At 42.3% G+C, this 22,559-nt stretch overlaps 1 protein-coding gene and 1 pseudogene across 2 annotated transcripts in view; both read right to left on the bottom strand.

Annotated features, from left to right (window-relative positions):
- The window catches only part of LOC116763706, a 44,596-nt pseudogene extending 35,394 nt beyond the window's left edge, over positions 1-9,202 (bottom strand).
- The window catches only part of UBE3D (ubiquitin protein ligase E3D), a 344,514-nt gene that overhangs the window by 230,510 nt on the left and 91,445 nt on the right, over positions 1-22,559 (bottom strand). For both annotated transcript variants that reach the window (XR_004352625.1, XM_032651947.1), the window contains exon 9: positions 13,164-13,302. Coding sequence is in view for 1 of the 2 variants with exons in the window: in XM_032651947.1 (XP_032507838.1) it covers positions 13,164-13,302 (139 nt within the window). In the remaining variant the exon portion in view is untranslated. The remainder of the gene's footprint in view (positions 1-13,163; positions 13,303-22,559) is intronic.

The following is a 22,559-nucleotide window of genomic DNA, read 5'->3' as shown; positions in this document are numbered from 1 at the left end:
ACACCTGCTGGAGGTTACGACTCACACAGAGTCCACAGCTACAGCAATGGCGAGAGGCCAGGCTGCCTGCTGGTTCAGGGCGTAAGTCTGCAGGAAGCCCAAGAGCAGCACAGAACCCCCGCCCCCCATTCTGGACTCGGTTCTGGACGAGGCAGGTTGAAGTAGCTACAAAACTACCAGGGAGGTGGGGCAAGCCCGGGGAGCACTAAGGGGAGAAACTTACACAAGGTGAGAACTTAAACAACGTGAGCTTGCAAACCAACATTCTAAAACACACGAAGAAACGGAACCCTGAATTAGGCCACAAAATGCACAACTAGAATGTTAGGCGACTCCAGACAAAATTAAAAGAACAGAACAAATGAAAAGGACTTAAAAGCGGGTATATTTAATAGCCTCAGAAAGATTTTTAAAACTTGATATCATCTAAAGAGAACAGATTGATAATTGCCAGAGGCAAGGAATGGGAGGGGCATGGGGGGGGCAAAGTGGGTAAAGGGGTCACAAGGCACAAATTTCCAGTTATAAAATGTCCTGAGGGGCTTCCCTGGTGGCGCAGTGGTTGAGAGTCCGCCTGCCAATGCAGGGGACACGGGTTCGTGCCCCGGTCTGGGAAGATCCCACATGCCGCGGAGTGGCTGGGCCCGTGAGCCGTGGCCACTGAGCCTGCGTGTCCGGAGCCTGTGCTCCGCAGCAGGAGAGGCCACAACAGTGAGAGGCCCGCGTACAACAACAACAACAAAAAAAAAAGAAACAGAAGTTGAAACCGAAAGCAGAAGAAGCCTGAGGGAGGGGAGAGAAGAAGAGAGAGGCAGAGAAATCAAAGGCTGTGCAGAGAACATTCCAGGTTTCTCCTCTCGCTCTTCTCTGGCACACAGCCTACCTGACAGTGTTTTCCCCTCGCCTGCCTCCGTAGGAAAGAGTGAGCCGGGTCTCGCAGGCAGGAAGAGCCGAGGGCCGGACAGCACCCTAAGCCCACCATTCCTGACCTTTCTTTGTGGCTGGTAGGAAGATGCTGTGACAGAGACACAATTCTCTTGGAGAGCAAAACAAAAACAAAAACCCTACATTATGTGGCTTTATCTATGCTTTCCTTCAGTTAAACACTTTCAAGATGTTCAAAAGAAATAAGGACTTAGTCCCCTTAAGGAATAACGTTATATTATTCAGTCTGGGTGAATAGATTAGGAACAAACAGGGAACAGACAAAATGACTCTGTGTGCATCTACTTTCAAAGGAACTTTAGATTTTAACCCAATGCCCTCATTGCACAGACAAAGAAACTGGGACCCACAGAGGTTACCTGGCTAGCTGGGGGTCACAAAATCCAGGTGGTGGCAGATCTGAGACTAGAGCTTGAGTGTCCTACATCAGGGTGAGTGACTGTCCTAGGACACCAGCCTTGCTGTGAGAAGGAGAGGTTACAAGGGCTGCACGGCCCTGAGGGAGAGAGGATGCTAAGTTCATGCTGAATGGCACAAAGATGAGTTACAGAGAGAAATGACCTCCGGATTCTACCAAGCATCTGAGTGTGAAAGGGAGAAATCATGGTAGAAGAAAAAAAAAAAGACAGCAAAAGAAAAAATACAAACCGCGGGCTTTCCTGGTGGCGCAGTGGTTGAGAGTCTGCCTGCTGATGCAGGGAGCGCGGGTACGTGCCCCGGTCCGGGAGGATCCCACATGCCTCGGGGCGGCTGGGCCCGTGAGCCGTGGCCGCTGAGCCTGAGCGTCTGGGGCCTGTGCTCCGCAGCGGGAGAGGCCACAGCAGTGAGAGAGGCCCGCGTAACGCAAAAAAAACAAACAAACTGCATGACAACAATTCAGTTTACTTCATTTGTTAGGGACTGTGTAATGTGCAGATTAATAAGAAAAAGTGAAGAAAAGAGGAAAATAAGCTACTTGAGCTAATGACTAAGTATTCATCATAACTGAAAGATTTTCTTCCTTTACATTTCTCACTTCAGTGGGAATATATTCCATTTTCACTGAAGTCTTTCTTACCTTGGTTCTCAAAAACCTTTTTCAGAAACGCTTTGGGTGTTTTGTTTTTTGGGGGTATTTTTTGTTTTCCAAAAATTAATTTATTTTTTTAGGGGTGTTTGTTATAACGCAGATCCCTGGGCTCTCCTCCGGAGTTACTGAAGCAGAATCTCTGGGGCTCTCACTCAGAAATCTGAATTTTGAACAAGTTTCCTATGGACGCTGACATACAAGAGCCAGAGCCATCCATAATCCCAGCATTGCAGAATCAGCCAAATCCATCTGTCCTCCAGGCCTCCCCTCACCCACTTCAGAGTTACTGAGTCTAAGGCACAGAGACAGTGAGTGCCCTCCAACCACAGAGGCTCCCCAGGCCCTGCCCCAGGCCTGCTCTTGCCGCCAGGCTGTGAAGGACTGAACCTGTTTGATTTGAAGATTCTATACTTTCAGGCTTAAAGTGCAAATAAGTATTCCTTTGCTAATGAAAAACATACCAGATTTTTCTGTCATGAGCATGTATTTTCCCTTCACAGTCAGAGGGAAAAAGTTACCTTATTAAAAACAAGCAAACGAAACAAGAGACAGAATGACTGACTTTCTGGGCTACGCCTCGTTCCTACTTCTCTCAATAAGGCCGAAGCCAGGGCGCCCCAGCCCTACCAGGCTCCCCACCAAGTGGTAGCCCCTCAGAGTAAAGGCCGTGGAAGGCCTGGGAACTGTCCCGCTTTGCCTACAAGCCCAACTCCTTGGAAAGGATAGAAATTTCTGAGGAGCAGCGCATGTGGCGGGGAATCTGGGACAGGGGAGCAGCCCCCTGAAAGAAGCAGTGTAGCAGCGAGAAGACTTCTGGGCTCGCTGACCCTCTGGGAAACCTCCAGGCTCCTTCCAGGCCCCTCCGTGTATTCTCTAGAATGTGGCCAAACAGCAGAGTCCAATACGAGAAGAGACAGAGGATAGAGAATTCAGACTAGAGACCTGTATGAATCTAAGGATACCTGCTTATTTCCCCAAACCACAGAACGCCCCACGGGGCAGAAAGGAAGGTTAGGGCAACATCCTTTTCACACCCAAATTGTTGAGGCAGTTCTCAGAAATCTGTTTTAAGGAGAGAGACTGAAAATAGCCAGAGCAGTAATCACCACCTTCGAGACTGGATTCCCTAAATATAACGAGCAGCACTCAACCCCAGATTATCTCTGCCCACTGAGGACGAAGGCGTTACAGAAGGAAAGAAAGAAGGCCTACGTGCCTTGGGACCTGAGGGCACCAGCGCTGCATGCTCTCGAATCTCTGGACGGTGCGTGCGGATCAGGACAATTTCTATCTAGCCAGCGCCTGCCCATCTTGATGCGGGTCTGCCCGCCTCCTAATTCCATCTGCAGCAACCCTTGGACATCTGGAGTGGCTCGCAGCCTCCCTCCCCTCTATTCCCACCTGATAACAGGACCCCGGTTTATAAAGCCCTCCTCTGACAGTCTCCAGGAAGGCTGACTGTCTTCATGCCAGTGACGAAACACAGGAAAAGGCAGAATACAGCCAGTACTTGAGTCCCAGCATCTCCAACGGGGCCAACTTTATACCAAAATATATTTCTGTGTGTGTGCGTATATGTGCATATATAGAACGAGAGACACTAACAAGAATTACTCTAAAATGTCAATCCTGGTGACTCCCAGTGATTTTCACTCCCTTTACATTTTTCTGTATTTCCCAATCTTTTATCATCAAGGTGATTATCTTTTTATAATCATTTAATAAAACGTCACCTTAAAAGATATTAAAGGCTATAATTTACCTAGACATGAGCATGGCATATGATAGACGACCGTTTATGTAGTGTAACATCTGAAAGCAGGCAGGAAAAAACTGGTGTACAGACAGAATCCTCACTTTCCCTTTCTGTAGCCCCTTTGTTACTCCTCGTCTGCAAAGTTCCCGGGCCCCTGCCTACCCATTTCTTGGAGCGCTATATAGACTGCATATACCTATAAAAAAATCCTTAAGTTGGAACCACAACTTCAAACTTCCATACAATCAAAGCCTTTCACCTAAGATGCCAACTAATGGCCAAATGACTGAACCAAATTTTTATGTGTTGTTTTCTTCTCCTCTTTGGATACAGATATTAAAACAGGTAGTGAAAAAGTAGCTGGATGGGAGAAGTATCTGTAAAATTATTAATTTCTGAACAATTGAGAAGTTGAATACAGCTGACCCTTGAACAACGTGGAGGTTAATCTGTGTGTAACTCATAGCTGGCCCTCTGCATCCACGGTTCCTTTCCATTGGCACATTCGACCAACCACAGACCACGCAGTACAGTGATATTCACCATCGAAAAATACCATGTATAAGTGGAATCGTGCAGTTCGAACCCATGTTGTTCAAGGGTCACCGTATATGGTTTTCATGTCATGGAAATGTTGGCACTGGATATCAGTGCGTTTCTTAAAGTTAAAATCAAACTGCACACGAATTGTGAAATTTTTTGTTCTAATTCTGTGAAGAATGCCATTGGTAGTTTGACAGGGGTTGCGCTGAATCTGTAGATTGCTTTGGGTAGTATTGTCACTTTCACAGTATTGATTCTTCCAATCCAAAAATATGGTATATTTCTCCATCTGTTTATATCATCTTTGATTTCTTTCATCAGTGTTTTATAGTTTTCTGAGTACAAGTCTTTTGCCTTCTTAGGTAGGTTTACTCCTAGGTATTTTATTCTTTTTGTTGCAATGGTAAATGGGAGTATTTCCTTAATTTCTCTTTCTGAATTTTCGTTGTCAGTGTATAGGAATGCCAGAGATTTCTGTGCATTAATTTTGTATCCTGCAACCTTACCAAATTCACTGATTAGTTCTAGTAGTTTTCTGGTGGCACCTTTAGGATTTTCTATGTATAGTATCATGTCATCGGCAATGACAGTTTTACTTCTTCTTTTCCAATTTGTATTCCTTTTATTGCTTTTTCTTCTCTGATTGCTGTGGCTAGGACTTCTAAAACTATGTTGAACAAGAGTGGCGAGAGTGGACATCCTTGTTTTGTTCCTGATCTTAGTGGAAATGCTTTCAGTTTTTCACCATTGAGAATGATGTTTGCTGTGGTTTTGTCGTATATGGCCTTATTATGTTGAGGTAGGTTCCCCCTATGCCCATTTTCTGGAGAGTTTTTATCATAAATGGGTGTTGAATTTTGTCAAAAGCTTTTTCTGCATCTATTGAGATGATCATATGGTTTTTCTCCTTCAATTTGTTAATATGGTGTATCACACTGATCGATTTGTGTATATTGAAGAATCCTTGCATCCCTGGGATAAATCCCACTTGATCATGGTGTATGATCCTTTTAATGTGCTGTTGGATTCTGTTTGCTAGTATTTTGCACAAAAACATAAATATAGACCAACGGTACAGGATAGAAAGCCCAGAGATAAACCCACGCACCTATGGTCAACTAATTTACAACAAAGAAGGCAAGAACATACAATGGAGAAAAGACAGCCTCTTCAATAAGTGGTGCTGGGAAAACTGGACAGCTACATGTAAAAGAATGAAATTAGAACATTCCCTAACACCATACACAAAAATAAACTCCAAATGGATTAAAGACTTAAATGTAAGATCAGACACCTTAAAACTCTTAGAGGAAAACACAGGAAAAACACTCTGACATAAACCACAGCAAGACCTTTTTTGATCCACCTCCTAGAGTAACAGAAATAAAAACAAAAATAAACAAATGGGACTTAATTAGACTTAAAAGCTTTTGCACAGCAAAGGAAACCATAAACAAGACAAAAAGACAGCCCTCAGAATGGGAGAAAATATTTGCAAGTGAAACAACAAAGGATTAATCTCCAAAATATACAAACAGCTCACGGAGCTCAATATCAAAAAGACAAACAATCCAGTTAAAAAATGGGTGGAAGACCTAACTAGACATTTCACCAGGGAAGACATACAGATGGCCAAGAGGCACATGAAAAGATGCTCAACATCACTAATTATTAGAGAAATGCAAATCAAAACTACAATTGGATATCACCTCACACCAGTCAGAATGGCCATCATCAAAAAATCTACAAACAATAAATGCTGGAGAGGGTGTGGAGAAAAGGGAACCCTCCTGCACTGTTGGTGGGAATGTAAATTGATACAGCCACTACGGAGGACAGTTTGGAGGTTCCTTAAAACACTAAAAATAGAACTACCATATGACCCAGCAATCCCACTACTGGGCAGATACCCTGAGAAAACCATAATTCAAAAAGAGACATGCACCACAATGTTCATTGCAGCACTATTTACAATAGGACCTAGAGTCTGTTGTACAGAGTGAAGTAAGTCAGAAAGAAAAACAAATACTGTATGCTAACACATATATATGGAATCTAAAAAAAAAAAAAATGGTACTGATGAACTTAGTTGCAGGGCAGGAATAAAGAGACAGACATAGAAAATGGACTTGAGGATGTGGGGTGGGAGGGTGAAGCTGGGGCGGAGTGAGAATAGCATCGACATGTAATGTATACACTACCGAATGTAAAATAGTTGGCTGGTGGGAAGCAGCCGCATAGCACAGGGTGATCAGCTTTGCGATGACCTAGAGGGGTGGGATAGGGAGAGTAGGAGGGAGACGCAAGAGGGAGGGGATATGGGGACATGTGTGTGCATATGGCTGACTCGCTCTGTTGTTCCAACAGTACTGTGAAGCAATTATACTCCAGTAGAGATCTATTTAAAAAAAATCAAACTACACACAAGTAACATCACTGAGAATTCCCTGCTCTGGAAAAGTATACGCGACCCTTAGTCAAGGCGCTTCATCAGCTTCACCTTCCCCCGTGGAACAGTCTATGACTTCAAATCCATCAAGAGCTGAGGAAGCTTCCCTGACTAAGCCTGTCAGGTGGAAATAGATAAACTCTATGAAGCTCTTTTGTTTCTTCTCTGCTACATATGTTCACTGCACTATACAGCCACACAGCATACACATAAAACGATACTCTGATGAAGTTCAACGTATTTGCCAGGATCCATACCGCTCATACTGCCCCCTTAGCTGAAGGCTGTGATTCTCTAAAGGACGGTATTAATAGAAGAGATACTGTTGCTGCCATGTGGTAAAACTAAGATGTGCAAGACCCAGGGCAATGACAGGACCATTTGGTACTTTCTCTGATGTAACTGCCATGAGATGCAATACGTAATAGACTCAGAACCAGAAGACCCAGGTTTGAAACACAGCCTTGTGTTTTGGTAGTGACGTGATCTTGCCTACATTACTTACGTTCTACCCCTTTATTATTATTATTATTATTTTTTTAAAACGATCTTTTTTTTTGGCCACGCCGCACAGCATGCAGGATCTTAGTTCCCCAACCAGGGATTGAACCTGTGCCCCTGCATTGGAAGCATGGAGTCTTAACAACTGGACCACCACAGAATTCCATGCCCCTTTTAACATGAGGGTTGTTGTGAGGATTTTAAAAAGGATAATGTCTGTGGAAACATTTAAATTACTGTAGGATGTAGCAACTTACCTGGGTAAGAAAAAGAAGCCTCAGTTCTGGGGCTCTCTGGCCTGGAAAATCCCATCCACACAGTTTGGATGGCCGGGCGCAGTGGGCAGAGCTTGGAGTTAGAGGTAAGGTATGCGAATGAACAAAAGGGGCTTCCTGAACTCGGAGCTCAAGGCCTTAGAACATTCCTAATCTCTCAGTTAAGTGTAAGCTCCCAAGGCAGACTCCCCTTGGGAGTTCTCGGTGGGAGTCCAGCCATCGGTTAGGAGAGAGACGGAGTTGAGCCAGACGGCCCCATCTATTAATGGGAGCCCTTGCCACATGACTACCTAGCAACGCTGTGTTTAGACTGGATGAGGCGCGAGTGAAACGGAAGGGGCAGTAGGTGCAGACCGGGAAAGCAACGCTTAGCCAAGGGCCTGCTGCGCCTCCAGGCAGGGTCAGTATGTACCACAAGGGGCCGCAGGCACAGCTTGTTCCTGTTGTACCTTCGGACCAAGGTGGCCCAGACCAGGAGGAGAACCCCCTAGTCACTAAAGGGAGAGATGCTATCCTTCTGACAATCCACTAAGACTGCAGCACTACTTCTCTGGGAGATAAACAAGGCTGACACAAAGACTGAGAAGGTGAGCGCTCTGCCTCGGTCACCGTCATCCAAATCTTTCAAGATCGGACAGGACACTGTCTCCCCATCTGTGCTGAGAGCACTAATCCCATAAAACGCCCCGAGAAAAAGTCTTCCTGATATCAAATTTTAAAAGCATTTACAACATTCTTCAACTAGGAGGGTCACACTGCCCCTGTATACACTTGAAAGGCCCTGAAAAGTCTTGCAGCTAAAAAGAAAAGATCTAACTTTGTTTAACCAAACTTCTTTTAATAGGCAACATTATCTGGTGGTTAAGAATGGGGGTGGAGGTGCGGTCTAGAGCCAGGCTTTGAACCTTCTGTTCCTCCGCTCACTAGCTGTGTGAGTGTAGGCAAGCTAATCTCCCTGGCTCAGTTTCTGTACCTGTGGAATGGGAATAATATCGATAATATACCGTCCTCATGGTGTTTCTCACAAAAATGAAATGAACGAATAAGTACAAATCGTTGAGAACAGGGCCTGGAATACAGAAAGCGCTGAATAAATATTAGCTATTTTAATTTGCATTATTATTATCTGATGATTAAATATCTCGTGGCTTTTTATGAGTGACACCTATTTATATGCTAAGCAACTTGTGTCCCACGGAACGGGGAAAATCAGGTTGTAGCCCAAAAAGCCTAACGTAGGAATCAGAGTTTCAGTCTCCGATAACAACTTACCCTTCCTGCCTCTGCTCCTTATTTATAAAAGTAAGGTCATTAGACTAGTTGATCCTTCCAGCTACAAGAGTCTAAGAAAGAGGCATAGAACCATTAAACCCAGTGGCCCTGACCCAGTCCTGGATCCAACCTGGGTGCTCTAAGGTTCTACCTTCCAGAGACCTTGTTCAGACTTAAAGCTGCCATTGCAGGACTTCGGGTTAAAAAGCTGGATGCTGCTCACCAAGATGGCTATGGAAACTGCCTTCTGCCACCTCCCCCCAGAGCTCTGAAGCTCTCAAGAGGCGAATCAAACTGGCAGCAGTTACAGTGGCAGCAGCGCCGCCTGCCCCCTCCAAAGGAGCCGTCGACACCCCCAGTCCCCTCTGCCTCAGTTTCTGGCACCAAAGCATCACTCCGGTTTCCCCTCCTGTGGTCTCCAGGGCTCAGAGGGAGCCTGGACCTGTCTACTGGTCATTCTGCTTATCCTGGATCTCGCCAGCTCCTTCCAAGGTCAACCCCTTCTTCGAGGCTTTCTCATTTGTACAGAGCTCCAGGCTGTCATTTCAGACCCCCATCTATGCTCAGTCTTATTGACATATCTCAAATCTGGACCTTACCCTTGGAGTCCACCCTGTCCCGGCAGGGAAAAAGCTGCTGCTTCTGCCCCTGAGGGTGTACTGCCCGTGCCTCTGCTTCTCCCTAGCTCAGTCCTTTGGAATTCTCTAGAATGTCAAATGGCCACGCCAGTTTGCATTTTACTGGTGCGTCCGTCCACCCATCTCCAGCCAGCCAGCCAGCCAATATTTATTAAATGCTTCCTACAGCCGAGCACTGTCCTAAGTTCTGTTGATGCAACACTGAGCAAAAATAGACATTCTCCCTGTTCTCATTCAACACACATTTTTGTACAGGAGAAAAGACAAACAAAAAAAAAAAAAGAAAGAAAAAGCACTGTAAATAGTGAAAAGAGCCATGAAGAAAATAAAACGAGATTATAGAATAATGGTGACAGGGAGCGGGGAATTTAGTAAGGGACAGGGGGTGGGGGTGAGGTTAGGCTTCTTAGGGGAAGGGATACCTGAGCTGAGACCTGAAAGACAAGAGGACCCAGCCACGCAAAGCTCTGGTCCAGAGTATTCTCCTGGAAGCAGAGAACAGGCAGTGCACAGACCCGGCGGCCAGGACCAGCCCACGAGAGGGAGCAGGAAGTAAGGCCAGTGTGTCTGGAACAGAGTGGGTGAGACAGAGCGAGCAGGGGATTAGGCCAGAGATGGAGGTAGGGACAGATACTGCTGGGCTTTGTGGGTCCGGATAAGGAGTCTGGATTTTGTTCTCACTGCAATAGAAAGTCACAGAAGGACCGTAAGCGGGGAGTGACGTGGTAAGTCCATCCTTCTTGGGGCTGCAACAACTATGGTATGTGATTCTCAACCAAATCCTACATTGTTTGCTCAGAATCATACCAGGGATATTAAGGGACTGGACCAGAGTGGAAGTGAAAAGTATAACAAAACCACCTAACGATATCCCTGTGAGCCTGGGAGAAATGTTGCACTATAACGTAAGAAGTTAGAATTTCATAGACATTAATGGCTCTAACTAATAAGATAAACCCTTCCTTCTGGGATTTGGCAGTGATAAGAGCTCAGGCAGTAGTGCTGTCTGAATCCTCAGAAACCTAAAATAACATTTTTACAGAAAAAGCAGCTCACAGTAACTGACTCGCCCTGCAAAGTTAGAGAACTGGAAATGTAAAGATGGTATCTTTAACAAGTGTCATTTTACTATATTACAGCTCTTGCCAACACAGCTCTTTTATCTCTATGGTTTGTTTGTTTGTTCGTTTTTTTCGGTATGCGGGCCTCTCACTGTTGCGGCCTCTCCCATTGCGGAGCACAGGCTCCGGACGCGCAGGCTCAGCGGCCACGGCTCGTGGGCCCAGCCGCTCCACGGCACGTGGGATCCTCCCGGACCGGGGCACGAACCCGTGTACCCTGCATCGGCGGGCGGACTCTCAGCCACTGCGCCACCAGGGAAGCCCCAGCACAGCATTTTGTAAAAAAACAAACAAACAAACAAAAAAAAAACGCGCACTAAAGTGAATTTCCACTTGAAGAAGTAAATCCCCAACACGGGCAACATTAGCAGCCCAGTTCCTTGCCACTGTAATAACTGATGAGGTAGGTGTTCCGAAGGTGAAAAAGCAGAGCATCTCTTTCTAATCCCAACAGACACCCTCCCCTGTTCACTGATCCTTTATCTTAGAGTGAAGACCTGCGTGGGGAAATCAATTCCTGGTGTGTTCTTGATAAGAATGCATCCTTCCAGGGGTAACGGCAGGGACAAGATCTCTTTAGCAGACATTGTTTGTGAACCCGCGCCCAGTTTCTCTGTACCTTTGAAACTGGGAAAAGTGTGTGTGCCCCTGACAATCTTGTTCAGCAAATGCACTGAAAGCAGAAGCACAGTCACTAATAGAGAGGGACAGTCAGCAATTATCCTGATGGTGAGAGCCCCTGTGATGACAGGTGCCAGGAGCGAACACGGATGGCACGCAGGGCGGGCCAGGCTTTCGTGCCTGTGTGTGTATGTGTGCTCCAGGTGAGCGCCTTGAAGGAGCTGGTTTTCCTCCGTCTCCTGGAGAAGAAATACGGAGTGGGCCTCCTCTCAAATCCCCCACGCCCGACCTAGATCACTCTTTTACCTTTAATCTCTTTAAGACTTGCGTGGAGGCTACCTTGTAATAAAATGATTCTAGATTTATATCACCCATGGATGACAGTTCTATCTCCCCCGATAGGCTGTAAAATCCTCCAAGTCCGAGTCATCTCTTTTGCTCTTCACTCATCCATCATATAAAAACTTCGAACAGTGCAGAAGGGAGTGAAATAAAAAATAATCATCTTCCAGCCTCGCTCCCCCACTGTTAAGTTTCTCGCATCTCCCATAAAAGTTTGTGGGTGAACTTTTGTGTTATTCAATGTTCAATCCAAAGAGCAAAACTTAGAAGAAATATGGATTGATACACAGAATTTTAAATCAGTTCCAGTTCAGGGCAGTAGACAAATAATTACAATAATCACATAATAAGGGGGTGTTGTGGACATTCCAAGGCAGATATGACCACTCACACCCCGTCCACCTCCTGGGGCTTCGGCGAGCACTGAATTTGGGTAGCAGAAGCTGTTACCCAGCGTAAGCCTGGCGAGTCCGGCTCTGTCTCTAACATGCTGGCTACTCCCTGGCCAACTGACTCCATCTCTCTGGGTCTCAGTTTCCTCTCCTATAAAATGGGAAGGTGTTCTCTCTGGTCCTTGAATCTAGGACCTTCAAGCTGATCATCGAGTAATGATAAATTCAAACAGGTATGACACACCCAAAGTCCGAAATGTGTGTATCAGGAAGAAAATCACAGAGACAATCAATGTAACAGAGTTACCAGGAGAATACGGATGCAAATTATTATGGAGCAGTTATTATTATTATTCCTTTTACCAAATTCCTGAGCTGTATTTCATAGGAAAATCCATGTCTTGTTTTACCACAGAGATGCACCAAGCAATATCCACCAATTCTGAAGTTATCTTAGGACACATCAGCAACCCTTCAGAAGTAGAAACAAGCCACCCACGTTCAGTCATTTCTCAGCAATGCACGTGGCCTGCTCAACAGGCTCAGAGGGCTTGGGAATATTTTTCCAATGCTGAGAGTCACAGATAAGTTCAATAACATTCAGTAGCTATATGGTCACAAGTGAAGTGACCAGCCAACATGTGAATTCTCATATGCCACCTGGGTGACAACTAGCTGCCTACCAGGGAAGGTGTCTTCCTGCTGGTCAGTCCACATGTGTTGTTCTGTTCTGTACTGCTCTGACCAGGAGCACAGATAAATACCCAGAGAAGGGAGGGAGTGGGGAGAGAGGGAAAAAGTGCCGAGAGTTGGGGGAGGATGCAGCCACCGTTAAACCTCCATTCGGCAATCTGACTGCAAGCTAAAAGCAGCAAAGATACTAATGCTGGCCGAAAATCCTTGTTCTAGGGCAAAGCTGGGAAAAGGGAAGTGGCATTCACAAGTGTCTTTGCCGAACGTTCCCACCTCTTCTCTCAGAGGCAGGAAAGACGGAGATGACGAGAACAAACCCCGGGTTAGAGAGGCATGGGTTTGGCCACTACTAGACCATTATCTAATCAGTTCTGAGGCTCCATTTAGAAAGAGACAGAACAAGGCAACACACTCATTGTGCTCGTTATTACTATCCTGTGAAAATGTGGGTTTCCGTGGGCTAGCGCCTGTTAAAGACAGGATCCTTAAGAAACAATAACAAGTCAAACTGAGAAATCACGCCGTGGTAAAGGAGCCATGCCTTACCTGGAAAGAATTCATGCAGCGGAGGGAGGGAGGCAATGTGGCATTGCTCCTTGACAATATCAACAGCAGCTCCAAGCAGGTTGCAGAGGGCAGGGTGAGGCTGTGGACACTGACGTCACTTTCCCACGAGCTGGCGAGCCTGAAACACACCAATATGTGCAACTTCATCATTGCATCCGGTCAGACGTATTTCAAAAATCTGATGTAAGGAGAAAACTTTTGGTTGTGGGAGAGAAAGAGCGATGTACAAGAAATAGAAATAAAATGGTTACACTAAAAATTCACAGAGAACATGTACAAGACATTTTTAGAGTGTTTTTGATAGAAAACAGACGGATTAGGCAATTTTTTTCAGGTCAACAGCTCATACTCAAAGTTTAAGAGTTGTATGAAATGCAGTCTCATTTGTGAGGGACCTATTGGGGTGGGGGGTTAATAGCTAACACATCAAACGCTTCCTTTGTTCTACGCCCTGTTCCACATGTAGTAATCTTGTTCAACCCCCAGATAGCTATGAAATGGAACTACTGTTATCCCATTCTCCAGATGTGGAAATTCTTTCTGACCTGGATATGCCCCATGAAATACCGGGTTCTGTTTTTTTCTCCCAGACTTTAAAAAAGTGATAGAATCCTTTTATCAATAATTCTTATAAAAGCCCCTGTTCATAATACAAACGAGAGTGAAGCTGCTCTCTTGGAAGGGAAGGGTTGGAGACCCCCGTCATCTTCCAGAGAGGCCCGTGAAGCAGCTCTGCTACTTCCTGTGGGACCTACTCGAAAATCCTCTCACCAGGGAGGGGAGAGGGAACAGAGGGCTAGAAAAGTAAAGAGACCTGTCTGAGATGAGGCAGATGTTTAGGAAACGCTGTGGCTGGCTCTGAATCCTGGTTTCCTGACTTCCCATCTAGTGCTTAAAGTAAAGGGAAAATCAGGAAAGCATTATGAGAATACAATGTACTGAGAAGAGCACGGGTCTTATGCTATCAACTCTTCTATTTACTTGAGTACTTCCTGCCTGTGCCCCTACCAAAGTGTCTCTTATCACTGTCCTAATTTTGAAAGAGTAATATACGTGTATTTTAAATATATATTTTCTCTTAAAAATACACGTTTGCCTCTCCTTAAACCTCTCTCTGTAAAGGTACCTTTAACCGAACCAGTGGTGACTTCTGCAAGTTGAGAGAGCATCAGTGGTTGAGGGCATAAGGGATTTAACACTTTCTATGACGAGCCATAGCAGATGCTTTAGCTGTGTGGTCCACCAGGTTACTTAGGCTGATACATCTCTGACGTGGGGTGGGGAGTTAACTCTGCAGCACTTGCCTACTAGCTGGACTGAGATAGGACACTGTTCACTTTCCTAAAAAATGGTCTATTTCAGCAGGTGCCCAGTTGAGTGCTTTTTCTGTTTTAAAAATTACTCTTTCCTATTGATTGGCTAAGTGATTCTTTCTGCTTTTACCAAGTATATAACATTCCCAACATTTCACTGGCATGGAAGTAAAAATCTTGCTGTCTTTGGTAAAAGTCAAGTGTCGCACTAGCGCGGTGGCTTCAAGCTCATCCTCCCCTCCCCCTTCCTTAGGACCCACAACCACATGGTTACTTTCCATTCCCTGAACTGCGATATACTACACATGCTGTGTCTTGCTCATACAGTCTTCTGGGCCTAGAAGGCTGTCATCCTTACTGGTGAACTTCTGTTCATCCTGCAAGGACCACTTAGGTAACAGTTCTTAGAGACATCCTCCTGTTTCCCTTATGGGAATTAACTACCTGCTTAATACCGTACTTGTAGCTATTACAATCCTTAACCACCACCCTCCTTGCATTCTTCTCTGGGCTGTGTCTACATCTCTGACTCATCCTAGATGAGCAACCACGGCCTGTGGATTCCTCTAACTCTACAGCTAGTGTGGAAATAAAGATAAGGTTGGTGTTGCTGTTCCTCAGATACACCCAGGTACTGACTTCTTTAGTGGCTAAAAGCAATAGCGATTTTTCACTTTTATTGTATGTTCAATCAACAACTTAAGTTTTCAGAATTGATACCGCCTGCCCTATCACCCACAACAGGGCTGACTAAAGCTATTTTCATTCTGAAATTTTTTTCAGTGTCTTGAAAAGGTATTTGCTTTTTCTGAATTGGATCTCTTGCCTCAACAAGAAGAGGCCTGGAGCGTGAATGTCCCTTGGGGACTCATCTGTGAAACCCCCAAACCTAACCCTGGGTCATCATGCCGCAGACCGTCAGCAAGGGTGTCCCCCAAGACGAAGGGAACACCGCAACCTGGACCGGGGCTGCTGCAGCTCATAGTGAAGGGTCCTGCCAATCAGAGATCAACTGAAGCCACTTTCACGTTTCATCATTTTCTTCTCCTCTTTCGGCAGTAATCATATTTGCAAGAGAAAGAGGAAATGGTGAATTATACAAATAAATCGTTTCAGAACAGAGTTATATCTTGGCTTATGGTTATAACATGCTCTCCATATTGAATGCTTAAATTTGACAAGTCTTAGGACTTAGGTTGCTTCTGACTATCATCTCATCCAGATGGCGGGCCAGGCGCTCTATTGACGGTTGTTGGGTCTAATCCTACAGCAGCCCTGAAAGACAGGCATGTTCATCCCATTTTAAAGGTGAGGAAACCAGAGGTCAGAGAGTTTAAGTGATGGGCCAGCATCATGCAGCTGGTGGGTGATGGGGCCAGGATTCACTCAAGCGAGCCCGAATTCAAAGCCTTGCTCTCTCCCCATCGTACCACACTGATCTCTGAAGACATCGTAAGTAGCATTATCCTCTCCAAACAAACCACAAGTAGGACCTTAGTAAAGGAATCTGCCAACGCCTGTTTCTTCTGCATTTTAACTCTTTAGCTCGTAAAAGATAGAGTTAAGAGTATCTTCATTTTTCTGTAGGAAATTATTTTATCCTTTCTAAGCTGCTATTTTATTACATATATATTCTAAAACTTGAATAAGAAAGGTGGTAAGATGGACATGGGAAAATACACCTATGTCACAGTAAGCGAAAATAGTTCTACAGTGAGAAAAAAAATTAGGAGGCAACACAAATATAAACGGTTATTTCCACGAGAGGAATATAATAACCTGTTTCTTACATTTTCTTCTTTATTCTTTCTTATTTTCCAAGTGTTATTTTTTATAATCAGAAACAAGTTAATGTTATGATGTTGATGTGATCTGTGGTGCAGACAAAGGAATGTTTAAATGCTGTTTAAAGGTATCAACATGCTGCTAAGAGGCTATGGTGTGACCTATCAAAAAGGACACTCAAATAGAAAATAAAATGGTGGCTATGGTGTGACCTATCAAAAAGGTGGCTATGGTGTGACCTATCAAAAAGGACACTCAAATAGAAAATAAAATACATTAGCACTGCCTTGTCACTCACCAGCAAGTGATCTTGGATAAGCCAAGTTTCCTCATAAGACCTTGGAGTTTATACATAACCTAACCAATGTATCAAACCACCAACATTTACATAAAAAGGACATTCATTCCACGAATGATAACCATAGTCACAAAGAAAAAATACAATTATTAGTTATACATGTTAATTAGTCATGTTTCTCTGTAACTGTAAGTATGTGTATGGCATGTAAATCCAAAACTAGCATTTTCAATCCAATCTTAAAGTATTCTGTGATTTAACAACTTTTATCTCTATTGAAGCTCAGAAAGGTGAAGAACTTTGTACTGATCACATAGTAAGTGATGGAGAAGAAACTCAAGCATGTTCCTCTCCACCTAAATCTCATTCTTTTCTTGCTGTATCATAAACAGAGCAAAAGCATAGTAGATATTTTTTAATAAATTTTATCCAAAAAATTAGAGAAGCTCAAGGGCAAATAATGGGATAAATTTTATTTATTTTTTTGCTTTATATAAATTTTATTATTAGAGTTTGAAAGCAGATATATCTGATATTTATCAAGTTTTGCAATGAGAGAAGAAAATTTTACTTACTCTGATCTAAATCCTATCTCCTGAGTCCTCTTTGGGATAAATTTTAGATATCTCAGAACATGTCATTTTTTCATACTTTGAACAGCCTTATTTTTTTTATTTTTATTTATTTATTTTTTTTGCGGTATGCGGGCCTCTCACTGTTGTGGCCTCTCCTGTTGCGGAGTACAGGCTCCGGACACGCAGGCTCAGCGGCCATGGCTCATGGGCCCAGCCACTCCGCAGCATGTGGGATCTTCCCGGACCGGGGCACGAACCCGTGTCCCCTGCATCGGCAGGTGGACTCTCAACCACTGTACCACCAGGAAAGCCCTGAACAGCCTTATTTTTGACATCAGGTAATCCAGCTGGACCTAATATGGCTCTCAAATCCTAATATTCATCCTATCCTATTTTTTTTTTCCTCAGTACACATTTCATTTGCCCAGGACTTATTTTTTTAGTGTTAAGACTTATAAATTTTCTTTACAATTTTAATTGCATAAAACATTACTTTAATCACATGAAACATCCATATCTGTGGAGAAAGAGAGAAAGTAATACATGAAAAATGAAAATAACTCTTTTGGAAAGTTAGAGCTATGGGTAGGTTTTCCCCAAAACTTCAGTTAATGTTTTTAATTTTTTTTTTCTAATTAAGGAAGAAAGAAATGAGAACAGGAGGGAAAGAGGGAGAAAATTCAGTTTATCTTAATATAAGTACCAAACTCATTATGTATTATTTAGGGTATGTGTTGTTTAAGCCAGAGCTGATACTTGAGACTATCCACCCATAGCTCAAATATCAATACAAATTTCTGTTAATGATATAAACATTTTAAGAAACAGGATTCTAATAATCCAGAATCTGGATTATTTCTGGTATTTCCTACAAAGACATCATAGACCTAAATCACATTTGACCTATAAAATCAACAAGATACTTCAAACAGAATAATGAACTAAATATCAAGTGAAACCTATTTCTGTGATTTTTAAAGCACTGGGAGAGGAAAAGCCTTCCTAGGAGACCAGAGCTGTCAGCCAGGTGACCTTAGTCTAAGAGACCAAATGTGAGCAGAGGACACACCATCTTTATTTCTAAACTTCTGCCTTGACAAAATTCCCTAGAGAAGCAGCTATGGCCTATCTATTTTTAAAGAGGCAATGAGAAGGAGAAAAAAAGTCATTTTCCATCACTTCTAACAAAAATAGTGAAACTGAGAATGAATCAAACACCCATCAATATTAAGAAAAGAACCTGAGAAAACAGAAAGGTGATACAGTCTTCTAGGAAACAGAGAGGTCATTTAATGTAACAAAGGCAAAAATGACAAACACCTCTGCCAAAAATTACAATTATACCAAAAGAGTCCAACACACTGTAATACGGTACAAAAGAGCTCAACTTGAAAATATTTAACTTAAATCTCATGTTTCTCATATTTTAGTAGTTGATTTGGACACTTCAGTCCTAGAAAGACCTAAAAAGGCAAACAGCCTTTATTAATGATGTTGAAATATAATATTGTTTATACCTGTAGATTCTTAAAATTCAGTTTCAAAGCTTTAACAATGATAATCTCATTAATGTAAGCTGTCAAAATACCAAATCAGGCAAATGACCAAAACTTAGTGCTAGAATCATTAAAAACATACAACCATTTAACACATAATTTGGACAAAGAGTCAAAAATTTTTAAATTCTTATATTGTCAACAACACAAAATTCTGCAACAACTAAATGTACTGGCATATCTGTTATAATAAGCTGTATTAACTCCATCATATTTAAATATTTTAAAACTACTAATTCGTAAAAATAGAACTTGAAAAATGCACATACCAACTACTGCTTATAAATTTCAAAATAAGGTCCATTAAGTGATGAACAGTATTTCTTTGAAATTACAGTGTTTTCTTTGAAAATCACAGGGAAAAAGTGAGCTTTTTAAATCACAAATGTCAAAACAGTCCTTCAACTCTCTTTGAATTAAAGGGCTCTTGAGAGAAGAGATTTTGGTACACAATTCCTGAAAGCTATGGCTTTCAGACTTTGCTCCTAAGACCTATAAGCTTATCAAGAGAGAGATATAAACTTCTTTCTCTCTCCCATGTATCAGAAAGCACGGGTAAAATGGTTCTGCTTAAATAAGATACCAACAAGGCAATCTCAAGATTAAGTGTATTAATTCAAGCCAAAAAATAATAAGAGATTTTGCTTTTTGTAAATGACTGTAATATTGCAAGATACCAGTTGTTGAGCACATCGGACTGGCATTATCCATATCACTAAAAAAGAGAACTGACCCTACGAACATGCCTGCCAGAAACTTCATAATTAGAAGTAATATCATTAGAGATGTCATAATTTAAAGAAGTCCATCAAAAGAGGACAGTTAGTCCTTCAGATTTTTTGAAACTATAGAAAATGTCAAGTATACAAAAGGATATTTGGAAGAAAATAAATTTAAAAACTTATACCATATTCAAAATTAAAGTCAAGATGTGTTAATGGCATAAGTGTAAAAAACAAATCTATAAAAAAGAATCTTTCCAGAAAAATCTAAGAAACTACAACAAACTCATAAGCCATAAGGGCTTTATTTTTTTTAATGGTATTGTTAATAAACAAAAAATCTTTAAAAATCACAGGCAGAGGGCAGAAACCACTGTAATAGAAAGAACTACTACATATTTATAAAAGGAGGACAAAGGATACAAATTCATTTTTTAAAAGGCTTTCAAGTAGCAATTTCCAAACCATTTGAACGTCACAGGTTTCCGTGATAAAGTCTCTCCCTACAACGGTGTTTTTTTTATTTTTATTTTTTGTGGTACGCAGGCCTCTCTCTGTTGTGGCCTCTCCCACTGCGGAGCACAGGCTCCAGACGCGCAGGCTCAGCGGCCATGGCTCACGGGCCCAGCCGCTGCATGGCACGTGGGATCTTCCCGGACTGGGGCATGAACCCGTGTCCCCTGAATCGGTAGGCAGACTCTCAACTACTGCACCACCAAGAAAGCCCTCAAAGGTGTTTATTTATACAAAGAAAATTTTGCACAGAATTTTGATTGTTTCTCAGATCACCGAATTCCCCAAGCCCATTCATGCCCTCCTTTCATATATACATGAAATCATACAATATATGAACTTATTTTTCCTGGCTTCTTTCACTTAGCATAATGTTTTTAAGATTCATGGACCTCAGCATAAGAACCACTGTTTTTTTAGGTCAAAATCTGATTTCTAATTTACCATATTTGATAACATATTTTAAAAGTTCCAACTAATTATACATCACTGTATTTGTGTTAGCATATTTTAGTAAGTATAACCAGTTAGAAAAAAATTTTGAAGCATTTTAAAGAGAAAGTTTCCTGGTTCACATTTGTATCTCAATCCATTACCAGAGGAAGTTAGTTGAAAAGGAGACTGAGAAATGCATTTCCAATCATTTAACCACTTTCCTGAGTAACTGAAGTCAATGTATGAGGTTGGGATGTAATAAATTAGGTCCACTCTGATGATATTCTCATAAATAAACCTCACACTGGGGCTCCCTAGCTTCCCTGTCCCAACAGGTGCCACCGCAGCCAACACGTCCACTGATCAACACTACCTACTCTGTCCCACAGTTTAAGTCCTTTGCCAATGTGGATGGAAAAGTGCTTATGATGCATGAAGTACAAAGCAATGGATTAAGACTTCTTCTTTTATTATTTCCTAGACCTGGTATATTTCCTAGACCTGGTATAACAAACAGGTTATCTTCATTTCTCAATTCAAATCGGTTGGCAGTGACCGTGTTGAGATGTTCAGTGAAAACACATTTGGTCTCAGCAGAGAAGAGAGAGATGATCTATCGGAGCTGTATCAGCCCGTGGCTTCAGAAGGGGTGTTTCCTGGTGGTTTGCACCATCCACCCCTCCTCTCCGCTGCCTTTACTGAATACTGTCATCTTCAGCGTCCCTGGCTACTCTTTATAACTCTTCCTAAGTCCACTCTCAGATGGCCTTCTCTTGAAAATCCAGACACTTCCTTCACGAGAGGGCAGCTGGCAATGGTGTAACTCATTTAGATGAATCAGGCCTGGCCAATCTTGGTATCCCAGCTATTAGTAACTGGACTGCATGACCCTACATCACAAGTGGCTCTCTCTGATTCATCATAAGATACATCCTGATGACTAAAAATTCTGTCACTCTATGAAGAGAGATGAGAATCCAAATGTCAAGATCACTAACTTACACATGTCAAAGTAACTCTGGTAACGTGAAAGCCCAGATGGCCACACCCATTTCAGGTAAGGTCAGAGAATCAATTTCCAAGTTATCTTGCATAGAGAAAATTCACTTCTACCAACTTAAATTCAATTCCCCTGTAACAATTTGACTCTTCTGTACCTTAATAAAATGAATATAAACCATAAGATCTACCAGATCAGGCCACAGAGTCTCCTAAATTTTATATCTATCATTTACCCATTAGCACACCCTAAAGAGATGTGATTATGGAGACTGGCAAGTATACTCCAAAGTTCTATTCAAAGGTTTTATGGATTAAGAAGTATCCCCTAGGTGAGCACCTTGAGTCAAAGAGGGAAATGTTTGACTAAATTTTTCCAAGGCAGAAAGAGATCTTGTTAAATGAAAGCTTTTGGAACCTGAGAGCAAGTTCACTGAAACCCCCAAAGGCCACAATTTTTTTTAATTATTAAATATATAGTTTCCCTTTCCTTGCCACCATACCCTTGAAATGAGCTATCTCTGATAACTGGCTTTCACTATTGTACATTCTGTTCATTTTGGAGAGACTATTCTCAATATTTGGGACCAAAGTATGAAAAAGACACTGAAAATGTGGGTAATCAGCCCTGTATAAATGTGTGTGTAAGTGGGGGTGGGAATGGGGTATTAAATGTGGGATACTCAAGAAATCAGTATTCTAGAAAGGTTTTCAAGTTATTCTCAGGAGCTGATGAAAGGCAGTTAAGCATCTGAATTTACTGACATTAGGGGAGCTACAAAAGCTAACTTGTCTTTTTTTATTTTTTTAACAGCAATACAACACAATGTGAATAGAAAAATGTTGCCATCCTATGAACAAATTTACACTATAATAAGAAATTATCTGTGAATGTTAAAATGAGGAAAGCTTGCATTTTGTAGCCTAAGAAATAGGAAGATAGCAACACAATGCTTCTTGATGGTCCAACCAGAAAAGCTTTTGTTTAATACTTTACTTTAAAATAACAAAAATATTTCATTTATAACCAAAGTTTCTTTGTTAAATTATGATTACTTTTTACTTACTTTTTATTTTATATTGGGGTATAGCTGATTTACAATGTTGTATTAGTTTCAGGCATACAGCAAAGTGGCTCAGTTATGCATATACTTATATCCATTCTTTTTAAGATTCTTT

This window comes from Phocoena sinus, chromosome 12 (assembly GCF_008692025.1).
Source record: "Phocoena sinus isolate mPhoSin1 chromosome 12, mPhoSin1.pri, whole genome shotgun sequence".
NCBI lineage: Eukaryota > Metazoa > Chordata > Mammalia > Artiodactyla > Phocoenidae > Phocoena > Phocoena sinus.
This window is presented reverse-complemented; position numbering and strand designations above follow the sequence as displayed.